The sequence below is a fragment of the Melospiza georgiana genome, chromosome 3 (genome assembly GCF_028018845.1).
Source record: "Melospiza georgiana isolate bMelGeo1 chromosome 3, bMelGeo1.pri, whole genome shotgun sequence".
Classification (NCBI taxonomy): domain Eukaryota; kingdom Metazoa; phylum Chordata; class Aves; order Passeriformes; family Passerellidae; genus Melospiza; species Melospiza georgiana.
This window is the reverse complement of record NC_080432.1, coordinates 44,955,740-44,970,535: the sequence shown is the minus strand read 5'-3', so window position 1 is coordinate 44,970,535 and position 14,796 is coordinate 44,955,740. Positions and strand designations below refer to the sequence as shown.

The following is a 14,796-nucleotide window of genomic DNA, read 5'->3' as shown; positions in this document are numbered from 1 at the left end:
CAGAAAGCAAATCACTTAAGCTAGTATTGAACATCTTAAACTTCTTAAAACTAAGCTTACAGTCACAAAGATTTAGGAAGGGCAGAAGGTATTTTGTAGTGCTGCTCCCTTAGTTCTTCCTATTTGAGTTCTAGCAGTTTACAGAAAATCTTTTAATCTGTTTGCATTTAAAGATGACTGTAGTAGTCACATATTCATTTGGGGTAGAAGAAACCTGACTTCCAGTCCCTACTCTGCTTCTGGTCCTTCTATTGCCTTCAGATATATTTTGAAAGAAATTTCTTAGCCTTAATAGTAAGAGAAGTGTTTTAAGATTCTGACTGTAGGACAGAATTTTAAAACTTCATTGGATAACCCATTTTTTCTGTGCAAAAAATGAGGAACTGGTGTAAACAACATATTTTCCATCAGCATTGGCTGCTGCCTAGTTTGGATGTCTTTTAGCTCAACAAATACAATAAACTAGTGATAATCTAGTTTTTATTAGAGGTTCTACAGGAAACTATATGCCTAATCTGGGAATTAAACTTTCCCTAGATACACAAATATCCTCATTTTAGGCACCACAATAGTTCATAATGTGAACAGATTACTTTCTCTTGTGAGCCTGAAGCACACTAACTTTAAAAAGATTTAGGCATAGCCTGACTTACAGAGTTATCTAGTAGGAGCAATTTAGCAGTATGAGGCTGTCACATCCACAGCCAATAGAGGGAGAAAAAAACCAAAACAAAGTTCACAATCACTTAAATTCTGAAGGCAGACAGGGCCTTGGGTTGTACTCGCTTGTTTTGCAAAGAAAAAGGGGGAAAAGGTTCACTTAAGCCAAAAAATCTGTCTTTTAGAGCCAGATATGTAAGCAATAAATTCTGATTCTAAGCTCTACAGCTTCTGTGTCTGTAGACTTAGAAATGTGTACCTTTGCTGAGAGAAATGGCTGTGTACCCAAAGACAGTACCCTCTCATTGGTAATGTGTACTTTGGCATTATAAAATACCAGTTGTGCTTTCCAGTATCTGTGGTCACCGCTTCAAAGATGCATAGGTAAATAATAATGCATTCATTTAAATAATTTTCTTCATTATTCAAATTCAGGTCTACTGTGATCTGTATTTGTTAGGGACAGGTGTACTGTGAGGTATATTTAAGATGTTAGGTGTTCAGTAGAAACAATATCATAATTATTCTGTTTTGAACTTTGTAATGGAAAAGGTCTTTCATGGTAGATTGATCAGTATTTTACTACATAATTTCAGTTTGCAAATATTACACTCAAGTCTGGTACTAAGGTGTGTGTATTCATGGATTTGGTAGCAGTGGGCACTTTTGTATTTAATAAGCTCCAGCACAACTATGAGCATTTGCAATCCAGCGATTTTGTAAACAGCCAAAGTGCTCTTGTCAGGTAGGACCTAGTCAGTCCAACACAGGAGCTTGTGCCACAGGGATCATCTTCAAATCTTGCCTGGTGGTTTACATGCTGGAATGGATTCTTCCCGTATGGCACTAGCTGCTCTGAATTGCTGACACTCTTTAGCACAGAGGAACCAATAACGGATGGCATGAGCAGAAATTAGTTGTGACATTTTTAAAGCATATGGATAGCGTGCAAGTTCCTACCTACAGCTACTGAAAGAGTTGGTAAGAGCTGCCAGGGCCATCTGAGCTCAGAAATCATTCGTTAGGTAGCTGTGCTCCCTTTGCAGAAATTTTGGCATCCCATGCTTTCTCTTGTGTGCAAAAATACTAATGTTATCTCATCCTGCAAGGGCATGAAGGCTAATGATCCTAAAAGGGATCCAAGGAAAAGAATTTAATTTTGGTCAATTTTGGTTTGTCCATTTCACATACTTAGTGTTCACTGGAAGCCTGACTGTTTCCTTAGAACTGTACCTTGGTCAGTCAAAGCCATGCTACTGGTATGATTTGGTGTATTTTGATTGCTGCTGATTTGCAAGCAGGCTCCAGCCTTCTCAGCGGGGCTCAGTGTTTTGTCTCTCACCCTGTTCAAGTTTTTTCTGTCATCTAGACTGAAGTGTAACTTCAAACCTGGGCAGCTCTGAGAAGACCATCAACCGAAGTGACATGACACAGACACTTGTATTATGTTCTTTTAGCTGCTTCGCTGCTAGCTCAATTTCTGCTTCAAACCTGGTTAAATACTGTGTGCTCAAAGTTGTATAAGAAGCATTAACAAATGGCCAAACCCAACTGGCAACACCACTTGGTTTTCATTTGATGAACATAAAATGCTACAATTGTGCTGTACCATGCAACCAAATCTTGCTGGTTTATACAAAATTAGTTTCCAAGCCTGATCTTTGTAACATGGATTTGCCACTATGATACTGATCTTTCTGGTAATCTCCTATAGCAGTTTTCAAATTAACCTTCACTTCTGCAGCACTTTGGTGCGTTATGAATTTTTACACAGCCTAATAGTTGGAAAACAAATTACATTAAGATAATTCTGAAGTTATTCAACCGGAAGCAAAGTTCTCAGAGGATATCTCTGTTACTCTCCATCTTTTCCATGTCTTTCTGCACGTCCTTACAGAGCAGTTGTTTTTAATGTTTATCCTTGAGAACAGAGTGATTTCAGCCCGTTTTCCATCCTTTGGACAAAATATTAACTTTCTACATTGTGTAAGTCTTAGTAATTATGTAGTACAGAAATTGACAGTCATTTCAGTGACTCAAAGCAAAACAGATCCCTGCTCTTGAAGCTTTTAATCTCAGTAGTCTTGTTAGCATTAAAGTGATGGACAAAAGTGCCAGCAGTTATAGGACTACATAATTACTGTACTAAGCTTCAAAATCACTACAAAAGAACATTGTGATGATTGCAATGAGAAGCTTTCATAATAACAGTTCCTAAGCAAAGGACCACAGAGCAGCTGTTCTCAGCCATAAGACAAAGGATTGTAACCAAGTCCCTGATTTGATATTGGGATTTGAAGTGCCTTGCTGCCTTCTGTTCCTGCTTTCATAGACATCCCAGTAGTCAACTGCAAGCAGTCCAGTTCCTGTGCACTACTGCCATCCCAACTGAACTGGTCCAGCTTTGTTTCTTATTGTCCTCAAGCCAATTCTGACTCTCCTGTGTGGTTTGAGGTAGAAAAAGAAGTCCTACAGTTATCCACCAGTGCAAAATGTCACAGGGTAGTAATATACCTGTATTCCTGTCCTTCACAGGGAGTTGTTGATATTTACACTGGAGAAATGAAACAATATTTGTTTTGTGGTCTAGTCCCTCTGCGGTGCTAAAATCCTCCGTGATTTCAGTGTGCAGTTACTTCTATTGACTGTATATTGTGTGTGTCCTTCACACAGATGATAAGATAGAATCTGTGGGGTTGTGGCTTCCTTTTGTTTTGCTTTCTACATTTCAAGTAGGCTGTTTGGAAGAAAGTCAATCCATGTTAAAAATCTGCTAACTGACAAGCTATTGATCTGTATCCCCTAGGTATTTCCTCAAATCGATGTATTTTTTCCCCATATATATTTTGGTTTTTCTCAGTCCACTGTCTGGATTTTTCTAATTTTGGCATCAGGGCATGTCCATTTTTCTCTTTAAAATGCCTCTGTTTAAATGAATGAAGTATCTGGGTGACCAAGCCAGAATAATGAAGCCCTCAAAAATGCATCTGACAGACTAGTTAGGACAATAGTAAATCAAGTGTGAGACTTCAGCCTGCTACAGCAGAGCTGCAGTGTGTAGTGTATGTGCTTACTTTGATAAAAAAGAGGCTGTAGACGTGTCTTGTTCTTTCAAGAACCTTGGATTCATGATAGTAAAAAACTCAGCTTCAGTTATTTTTTGGACTAAGAAAGCAAGAAGAAATTCCCTGAGTCCTAAATTGCAACAACCATCAGAAATCTATGTTTATTTTGGGGGTGTATATAATGAGTTAATACCTGTAGAAGTCCTAGCACATGTAAATAATGTAAAATTAGGACCAATCTGGGTATCCCAAAGCCATGGATAGCCTTAGAACTCTTAAGAAAATGTTTTTCCTTTCCACAAATTTATTTGAAAAAGCTTGAAGAATATACCATGCTGCTTATGCAGTTATAAAATAAAATATGTTCCTCAAGTAATTGGAGCAAGAGGGACTGAATGAATAATTGGATAAATATATATGATAAATGAAACAATGTAAGAGTAGGCAAGAGCAAGAGTGAAATTATGAACTGAGTGTGAAATGGAAGACAGCAAAGGAGAGGGAGGATGAATGATGTTGGGGGAAAGTAGTGGGGGAAATGAAATCTGAGGGAGGAATGAATCAGATAAAACCAAAGGTCAGAAACTTAAAACTGGGTAATTAATTTGGGAAAAGATCAGAACAGAATGTTGTCAAAAGGTGAAGCATGTTATTGGTGGACTTTTGACAACATGGAAAGTAAAATAATTGCCATTGAGAAAGAAATGACCTGAAAAAAATGTAGAAAAGTCAAAGGCTGACTCAGCAAGATAACAAGATAGAATCAAAGGAAGGAGGTGGAGAAAATTGCTTAGAGACAAGGGAGAAGTAGTGAAAGGAAATGTCTATGCCACTGGCAGACCCAGATTACTTCTGGCTGTGCCTCTGCTTTTCTTGTATGGCCACAGCCAGGTCAGCTGGTGCTCTTGGCTTTCAGTAGCCTGAAGATAATACTCTGTTATTTCAGAGGCTGCTCAGAGAATCATCTAATGAAAGTTCAGGGAAAAAAGTAGATTCTGTTATGAAGGAATTGTAAAAATTAAAAGCAGTAGCCACCCAAGGAGGCAAACTCTGCCCTCAACTCTTTGTCTGCCCTGCAGCATCTCACCTTCCAGAACTGAGATTTATTTCTCCTTCAGGAGAAGGAAACTGACAGAACCCAAAGCAGAGCTCCAGATGTCTGAGGAGCACATTTTGAGAATAATGCACAAGTGTTGTTACTGCTAGTCAGCATATTTAGAAGAGACTGTTGCCAGTACTGATGATTTTAGAATATATAAATATCAGAATGAAATCATGTTGCTAAGTTAAAAAGAGAGATAGGGATAAATAGTCACTGCATTTTTCTTGGTAGAGATTTAGCCTTGTTCATTCATAAAAGGTTGTGATCTTAATTCCTCATGTGTAAGGATGAAAAATGTCACTGAATTCTTGGATGTTTCATCCAAGAAGTATATAAATAAGTATAGTGGTTCATAATGCTAATCCAAGTAAAGAAAAGTCTTCACAAGGAAGTGGGATAAGCAGTGTTCAAGTTTACTAATCTCTCCATTATATTTAAAATGGCTTTCTTTTGTAGTAAAAACATATGCAATTATACTTAGGGAAAGAAAGAAAGCCACAATCCAACTTTAATAATGTTTTTACTGATTGTATTATAGTCTTCCTTTAAGTGGTAATATGCTTTGTCGCCTGAATCAACTAAGTAAGAAAATTACTTTTCCCAATCTCCAAAGCAATCACTTTTATAGCTTTGTCTAGTAAATGAGCAGTCTACTCTCCAATAATGAAGGGCAAAAAAAGATGTGGATTTTTTTTTAATATTCTAGCAAACTTTGTTGTATATCAGTTCTCTTACAGACTCTACTGAATCATCAGACTCTCAGAGCAGATTTGTACTAAGAAAATGCTATTTAAAGGAATGCTGAGTTCTGCTAAGGGGAAAGAATTGAACTGATCATCAATGCTCTCATTATTCAAAATTTTATTTAAAATTTTCTATGATTTGATCTGAAATACTTCAAATAGCTCAAAAAGAAGTAAAAATTGATGTAAAAATACTGATATCAAAGTCAAGGCAGTGAAAAATGAGGATTTTTCTCAGGTTTGCTACTTCAAGCAGCAGCACATGTTAAAAGAAGCAGAAATGTTTGCTACTGTTGATAAAATTACTAGAAGGAAAGGAAAAGCTGTTTGGAGCTTTTAAAATTACACTAAATTCTTGTGCATGGGCTCAATTCAATTTTTTTTAAGACAGACTAAAATGGGAGCCCTAAACTTTGGCCCAAACAGTAAGAGATTTTTTGGCAAATGCAGTACAGAAATCCCTGGTTTCTGAGGCCACATCTAGGTTGGAAATGTAGAGTTGAGTATGTCTTTTCCTGTCTTGTTCTATGTAGTGAGCTATACTGTTGGCTGCTGGCATTTTCTGCTGAGTGACAGCAAATGCCTCTCAAGGACATGCTGATACCCTGGACTTCCATCATGGAAAAGAGCAGAGATCTGTAGTTATATGAGTTTATTCCTTCTTTGCAGTCTAAAATTCTGTGTATAGGTGAAGTAAATACATCCATGCATGATTTATCAGGTGTGAGGATGGTGAGGCATTGAAGAAGGTTGTCCAGAGAACTTGTTGATGCTTCATCACTGGAACTGTTCAATGCCAGTTTGGATGGAGCTTTGAGCAACCCGGTCTTCCATCTGCTGGAAGGTATCCCTGCCCATGGTAGAGGGTTTGGAACTAGGTGACCTTTGAGTTCTCTTCCAGCCCAAGCCATTGTATGATTCTATTGATGGGGGAGGTCAGGTGTTCTCCTGCTGTGTCTGTTCTGTGGGTAAAGAGAGGAATCTCTATCTCTGTGCTGTCATATTTGTGATGGACCACTGGCTGTTTGCTGGTGAATCAGAAGTGAGGTGTAGCTGGGTGGGTATTACAAGTATTACAAAGAAATACTGTCAGGCCTCTCTTTTGTCTGGCTTGTGAGATGGGATGGGAAGCACTTTGGTTAAATTTCTGGGATTTTTCTGCTGAGTAAATCAAAAGGGCCCAGCAGGCAGCACAAAATGCATTATGTGGGGGAGAGCTAACACTCCCACTCTGAACTCTAGCTACAGCTGGGTACTTAGCTGAGAAATCAGTGTTTTGATTACTTGGGTAGAAACAAAGGCCAACATTTGACTTCTTCAAAGCCAGTGTAAGGGTATATTTAGATAAATGTGACTTTGGGAACTAACTAGTTCCCAAGATGCCATTGAAGTTAAATCAGCAATTGCAAGAAATTAATTCTGACCTTTCCTTTGTTCTCAAAAATCTGTCATCCTGTATCCAGTCAGCAAACTCTGCACACATGAGGGTCCCTGATGGGTCTTTTCTTGATTTTCTGTGTCACTGTTGACCCCTATGTAAGCACATGGGGAAGGCCAACCCAAGCAAATGCTAGAATTGCCTTCTTATCTCTTTGCACAAGACAAATGATTATGCAAGATAAAAGGCAAACAAATTCTGGAGCTTGCCACCTGAAATTACTGAGGCCTGATTTTGAGAGGAGTGGAGGCTGAGGCTGTGTGGGTGTACCTTTAAATGGCAGCACTGGCAGAAGCAGTTCCTGCATCTTGTTGCACTCAGCCACAGCCACTCATTCCCACACTTGCTCTCTGCCTTCAGCTGTGTTTGAAAAAATTGTTTACTGCCATGTGGTGAGCTGGACTAGTGAATTGTTCTACATTTGAAATACCTTTCTTATTTTTATGTATGTTTAACCTGGATCCATTTTCTGATCCAAATGATTCCCTGAAAAAGCTCCTTCAGCACATCTGAGGGGGCAGTGGAGGGATGCAGAAGGGCTGCTGAAGATGACATCTATTTATGCTACTATTTTCTGAGGTAATTTGTGTTGGTTTTTTGGGGTTGGAGTTTTTTTCCCTTTTTTAAACGTGACAGTTGTAGTTCTGTAATACTTTGGTTTCAGAGAGAGCTGGGATTTGTAATGCTCATTTGTCACTATATTCCTTTTTCTTCCGGCTCTTTCCTGTCCACATTCTCGGCTCTTGGCTTCCACAGCTGTATGGCTGGAGCAGTTTCTGGGGCTGTACCACCTCACAAACATTATTTCAACCCACTGAGTAAAAAACAAATCAAAAAAGCAATGGTGAGTGTAGAGGATATTTGCTCCCCTGATCATCCAGGGCAGAGCCCGTCAGCATGTTGCAGTCTGCTGGGGAGGGAAGGGAGCCAGGAAGAAGCTGGCACAGGGCCTGGAGAGGGGGCTGGGAAGTCAGCTGGCAGCGATGGAGACCTCTCTTCTCACGTCCTCAGCTCCACAGGGAGATCCTTGACTGCAGCCTGTCTGCTTAGGAGAGCTCTCTTGTAGCAGCCTTTCTTCCAAGCTGCAGCCAGACAGGGACACGTGAGCTGGCTGGGGAGCGTGCCAGTGGAGATGAACAGCAGCAGCACACAGGAGGCAGAGTGACTGTGTCCCTGAACACCCACACCACAGCCCCAGGCATGTGAGCCCATCCACTGCAATCCCAGTGAGTGCTGCAGGCACCTGCGTCTTTCCAGAGAGAGATCAGAGGGGCTCATGGAGCTTTGGTCACAGATTCCTCTCCTGGGCTTTGATTTCCTCAAAATTATCTTTGTGTCAGTGACCTCAGATGCTGTAAAACAAGATAGTAAGCATTACAGTTAATTTTTGTGAAAAATACCTACATCAGAAACAGCCCAGTTTTCCTAAAGGCAGTTTTGAGAAGCTACATGTCCACACAGCTTATGGCTGATTGTGCATAGGGAATAAGTGTTTCTCATGCAGGTAGGTTTGAGTCTAAGATGGGCCAAGATGGCATGAATGCAAATATTATTGCAAAAGCTTTCTGGAGATTACTTGGACTTGTGCTAGAATGTAATTTCTTTGAGTAATTATGATCTCATTTTTCATATGTGTAACAATTGAATATAGAGCTGCTAGAGAAAAGACAGCAAGGTTTTGATTCTAGGCTGCTTCTTTTTTAATTTATTGTGTCTTTAGACTGATGAATAGCACATAATCCTAGAGTGACAGGATTCAGTCCTGGCAGTTTTTTAAAAGGACGGGGGATATGTTTAGAGAGAGAGAAGCAGAGGGCAATATAAACAAAACGGCTGATTCAAAGTTAAGGTATTACCATCAGAGATTTCCCTAAAAGTACTTGAGTGTTCTCTTTTAAAATAAATCTGAATCGTTAATCTTTCTGGGCCAGGCATATTTTTAAATTTCATTTCAAATCCAATATTCCATAAACACAGAAATAGTAAATAGTCTAGTTTGTCTTTTAATCATTCAGAGACTTAGTAAAAATAACTTTGTTTTCAAGTCGTGCGTTCTTCTGCTTTTGTATTTGTCTTCTTCTGAGTGGTGGCAGGTCACACTAATGGGGCTTCTGGAAGAAGTCCATACTTTCTGCAATCAGTTGAGAAAAAACTTGAAAATTCATGGGGAGGTGATCTTCCACCTGGATCACTTGTGTCTACCCCAAATGAGGCAACTACTGCACCACTTGTGACAAATTGCATTGAAAACTCTGAATTTTTGTCTCAGTAGAATAAAAGTTATATTTATTCATGGGAGTACTTTGTGCTAAAGATTATTATCAAAAGCAAATAAATGAAGTTAAAGCATAAATTGCAAAATGTAGAGAAAGAGATATTTGTATCTATACAAATAAATAACTCTGGGTCTCCTTTTACTCCTAAAGTTCTCCCCCTTATTTTTCTTCTTCTCTGATTGTAAAACCACTGTAGTTAAAGTAAGAAAGTTGTGAAGACAGAAGACCAATTTTAGGCATGGTACAAGCAAATGCAACTTCTGTTTCTTGGGCGTTATGTTTGCTAACTCCAGAGTAAGTTTAGCCTGTAACTGGTACTGCTGAAAACTGTGGCAAGCAGAATTTGCATGTTTGCCTTCAAGGCAGCTGTGATAATAGCAGCCTAAATAGTTGCTCTTTCTCAGTCTGCCTTACAAAAATTATTTACTGCATCCACTAATGAAGGAACTTGGCATAATGATGGCCTCAGTACAGGGACAATATCCTAAGCTGCACACAGGTGTTGGATCCAAAGCCTCAAGAAAGTGACAACTTCCAAAGAAGGTGCACCTTCTCCAGACTGTTCATAAACTTGATGTGGAGGCCGAGTGGCAGCCCTGTGATTTCTGACCTCCTGCAGTCTCTCCCGTGAAGAAGAATCTCCCAGTTTATGTGACTGGCTGGTGACCTTGCTTGAGCAGCAGGAAAATCCACAGCCACCTCACAGCTGTGACAGGAATGTGGCACATTCATGACAGCATCTATGTGATGAGCTCTTGATCAAAGGGTCCTGCTTAAAGTTTAGTGCTTTGCCTCAAATATGTAAAAAATGTCCTAGCTTTAGGTTCATAGAATCATTAAATGGTTTGGGTAGAAAGGGGCCTTAAAGATCACCTAGTTCCAGCCCCGCTGCCATGGGCAGAGCTTCCAGTAAACCAGGTTGCTTAGAGCCCCGTCCAACCTGGCCTTGAGCACTTCCAGGAACAGCAAATCCACAACTTCTCTGGGCAACCTGTTCCACTGCCTCACCACCCTCACAGTAAAGAGTTTCCTCCTAATATTTAATTCAAACTTACTGTCTTTCAGTTTGAATTCATTCCCCTTTGTCCTTCCTTCTTTCCAACATGCCCTTGGAAAAAGTCAACCTCCGTCCTTCTTGTAGGCTCCCTTCAGGCACTGGAAGGCCACAATTATGTCACCATGAAGCATTCCCTCCAGGCTGAATAATCCCAATTCTCTTCAAGTTCCTATTCTTGAAGTCAAGCTTGCCCTGTAGCTTTCAGACATTGTTAGTGAAGTATCTGAGAGCAGGCAGCTAGACCAAACAGGCTGTTGCAAGGCTAGAAATTGTAAATGACATTTGCTTGGCCACCCCTCTTCTTTGGGATTACTTTGGGAGTTACATTTTCTTTTTTTTTTTCTGTGGATGAAAAGTCAATCTTTCTTGCAATACTACTGATACTTTCTGTGTTCGTCCTCCATTATGAGACAAAGCTAGAGGCTAAGTTGTTGTCTGGCACTTCCCAGGAGCTGTGTTGACATCACATGCAGAAGGTCCAGGCTCTCAATGGCAGGATCCCCTCCATGCATCCCAGACTGCATCAGTCATCTACCTTACACAGTGCAAAAGAATTCCCCACCTAGAGGAAAAAGTACTCAGATAAATGTCTGTTATTTACAATATGCTTTGATCCCTACAGTATCTCTTTTTTTGTGAGCTTTTTTACTGCAGAAAATGTGTCATCTGTCCCAGCCCTTAGAAGGCATAATTTTAAGGGACAGACAAATCCACTTGAGTTTTAAGTGACAGCACTGGTTTTCTGTAAGTTCTCAACCTGAATTTTAATCTCCAGTGAAACAAAATAGTTAGATTTATTTGGCATGTTTATTAGCAATCAAGCCTACAAATGTGCCCTTCTGGTTGAACTGAGTAGACTCACAGCTTTGTGTAATTGAGACTGCAGCATGACAGAGAGTTCTGTTATGGCTTCACATATTGATCAGTCCAATTTAATGTCCTCATGGGACCTGAACCACACTAGGGATGGTGGATTGTGTTGAAGGCTTGATTAGCCTGTTTTAACAAAGCATCTCAAGGGCTTCTGGAACAGGCAATTATCAATACTGATACACATTTCCTTTCTTCAAAAGGTAGAGGCTCATTAATAGGCTGCACAACAGCTACTATTTGCAACAAATGACTTTTTTTTTAATTAACTTGGAGATACTGCTTCCTCACCTGTTCACTTACTAGTTGGCTGTTTCCAAAAGGAAAAGAAATTGGGTTGCAGGTTTTGATCTTACTGGTACATGTGATAGCAGTATCTTCTGCTCTGCTATATTCACTGTTTTGGTAATTGAAGCCTAGATTATATTTTAGAGTAATAGTCCCATCCCACTGCTTCTGCCCATGTCTGGGCAACCCACGCCAACAAATTCTGGTGTTTTACAACTTTTGAATTTTGTGTCAAGTTACTGATGATATCTGCTTTTTTTAATGTTAGTATTACTGGTTAAATAGTCTCCTGTTACAGCTTTGGCAGTCAGCATTTTTGTTTGTCACTGAATATTTCAAAAATGTTTTTAAATTGTCATTTTTTTAGGCTCTCATTTATGAGAAGGAAGCTCATTGTTACTTCCTATTGTTTTATCTTTACTATGCAAAAATCCTAACATTTCATTTATAACCTTTTTGGTGTAGGTGTGTTGTGGGTGTTAAATTCATACTGCTCTTTAATGCTGCAAATTGGGTGTATGGAAAGAAAACATCATCAAGGCAAACTGCTTTGTTAAACCGGATGTTAAACACAGTTTTCAGATCACTAGCTGGAAGTTTAGTGCCTTACAGAATGGTCATCCTTAGCTAATAGCAGTTGCTTTTGTTTTGTTTATTCACCAGGAAACAATTTAAACCGTTTAATAGCAGCTATTGTGTTTTCTGATTTCTTTTCCATTTCACACTCATTTTCTCAATAATTAGCACAGTTCTGTTCGTTAATGCATGAATTGAAAGCAGCAGCAATACATTGCAAGGAAATTGGAAAAATCTTTGTTTCTAGGCATAGATGAGTGTGGGTGAGTGAAACATACAAAGAATTGGAAAGGTAGCTGGGTTGCACCAAATGCAATTGACCAATGAGCCAAAGTCTGTAATGTGCTCAAAATGTTATTTTGCATGTTTGCTGCATCATGGTAAGTGGCACCTTTACCTGGTTTTTCTTCTTTTCTTGATGTCTGAATTTTTAGAATATTTTTTCCAAGGAAAGTTGCTGTTTTCATAATAGTAAGGAAATATTTAGCACTGGTAGCTGTTGCCTAAAATTGCAAGTCAACTGTCTCTAAGGAGATAAAAAATAGGAAATTTGATTAAAAGAGATACATTTTAGTTCTCTATCTATCCTGGAGTTCTTTTAAAGTTGTGAGTCATTTTCAGCCATTGCTGGAGTTCATGGTACTGGAGGCCCCATGAGTGTTTAATAGGAGATGGCTGGTACCATCACTGTCCCCCAGGCTGATGTTTACTGTCAGATCTTTTCCCTGCTTAGTCATAACTGAAATGTGAAGATGAGTGGGTTACTGTAAAATGCCTTCAGCAGTGATTAATTCAGATTAATCACCTAATTTTGTAAACACTGGAGCACTGAAAGAACAGTGATGGTGTGAGAAATCCCCCAAACTTACCTAATATTAAATATATTCTGGATTTAGTTCTGCAAACATACAGATGGGGCCAATTCAGAAATTCCTAGTGATGCAATGGAGCCAGCAAGGAGTGCCTTTGATTTCAGTGGCCTATAGTCATTAATAAAACTGTGCCATTCAGAGTGGTAGGTTGAATGTCACACATTAGCAGGATTAAGAGCAACTTCAACATAATTTTAGGGCTTTGCTTATTTCTTTAATTCTCCACCCATGTTCCTCTTGTTGGGGTCTGTTATGTGCCACAACCACTGCAGATACCTGCTCAAACCATTGGACAGGGGAGGAGGAGCAGAGTAGAGTCTGCTTTTTAGGCAGTGGTTTTAATTGCATTCATATTTTAAAGGTCATTACTGCAATATGTGGTTTATGCTAGAGAAAAGAAGTTTAGAAATGAACTATTTTTAGGAACATACAGTGCTGGAGAAAAAATAGATTATTTGATTCTAAAGTGGAAGGCAATTATGTAAACATTATAACACATGGGAATGTTCCCTATACCTGGGACATGCATTGCATAAATATTTCTTCATAAAACTGAAATAGATGTTAATTAAAGTCTTAAATATTGGGACAGTAACAATGTTTATCATTGCTTTTAAACCTTAATGGTATGTTTCATCATGCCCCTCGCTAATTTTGGAAACTGAGGCTGTGAAATGTGAAATCATTTCTTCTTTTAATAATGTAAATTATCTCATATTAAGTAATGCCATTTATTATTTTATCCTTAAATCTCTAGGTGCTGAAGTGTTGTATATGAACATGTCAGCATACAATGAAGGTCGGCTTCAGTCATCGTTCTGGATTGTTGATAAACAGCACGTATACATTGGAAGTGCCAGCCTGGACTGGAGATCGTTGGGACAGGTAACTGAATTGTAAAACTAACCCTATACCCTTTGAGAGTATAATGAGAAAAAAAAGTAATGTTTTAGGACACTTGACAGTTTACTGGCAAAATTGCTGGCATCAAAAACTGTACTGCCACAATTTTGATGACTCTTCTGTGTTGGTAAGAATGTACTACTATAAATTTTGCTTCCTTTTATTATAACAGTTGTCTTCCATGGTTATGCTTGAATTTTAAATATTTGATTGTTTTTTATTGATTTCTGTGATGGTCATTATATGTTCCAGTTTACTTATTAAAAAAAAAAAATTGGGAGCAAACCTATTGGTTAACAAACCACTTTGGAAACTCTGTTGTAATATCATGGGCAAGATGTAGTGCCTCTGATTTGCCATTTAACAAAGCAAACCCCAGATTTGGAAAGACTTCCAAATGGATAGTGGGTATTATACTGGAATACCCACTACCTTTGGGGAGGGTCAGATTTATGGGTATAGAATATCAAATAGCATAATGCTTTTGAAGGCTGAATGTATTAGAGAGAATTCCACATTTTTATTCCTCATAAACATGACAGTTGAAGCAGTGCTAAAAACTTTGTGCAGTCTGTGACCATTTTGAGGAATTCGTCAGTAACACAGCTTATTTACCTTTCTGTAGGTATGTGTGCCTTTTTTTATTTCTGCAACAGTTTCAGGATTATTAGTGGCTGTCATGTTCATTTTTGCTATATACCACTGACTGTGTGAGTCTGCTTTCAGCCACACTTACGGAGTGAAACCTGTACTTTGAGATCCCAGTAACTGAAAAGCTCAACAGAGAGGGAAAAGCAGCAGTCCTAGATAGTTATTAGTTGCTATAAACAAAGCTTGCTTTCTAAATGTGAGCAGAATCTCAGAAACACAGGAATAATTTTGAACATAATAATGTTCTAATGATTTTGTAAAGAAGAACGTGCGTCTTGGTTGTGCTGAACTTTAT

The 14,796-nt window shown here is 38.9% G+C and overlaps 1 protein-coding gene across 3 annotated transcripts in view; it reads left to right on the top strand.

Moving 5' to 3' along the window:
• Positions 1 to 14,796, top strand: part of PLD5 (phospholipase D family member 5) — a 175,901-nt gene that overhangs the window by 121,927 nt on the left and 39,178 nt on the right. For all 3 annotated transcript variants that reach the window (XM_058020635.1, XM_058020636.1, XM_058020637.1), the window contains one exon: positions 13,705 to 13,832. In XM_058020635.1, the coding sequence (XP_057876618.1) occupies positions 13,705 to 13,832 (128 nt within the window). The remainder of the gene's footprint in view (positions 1 to 13,704; positions 13,833 to 14,796) is intronic.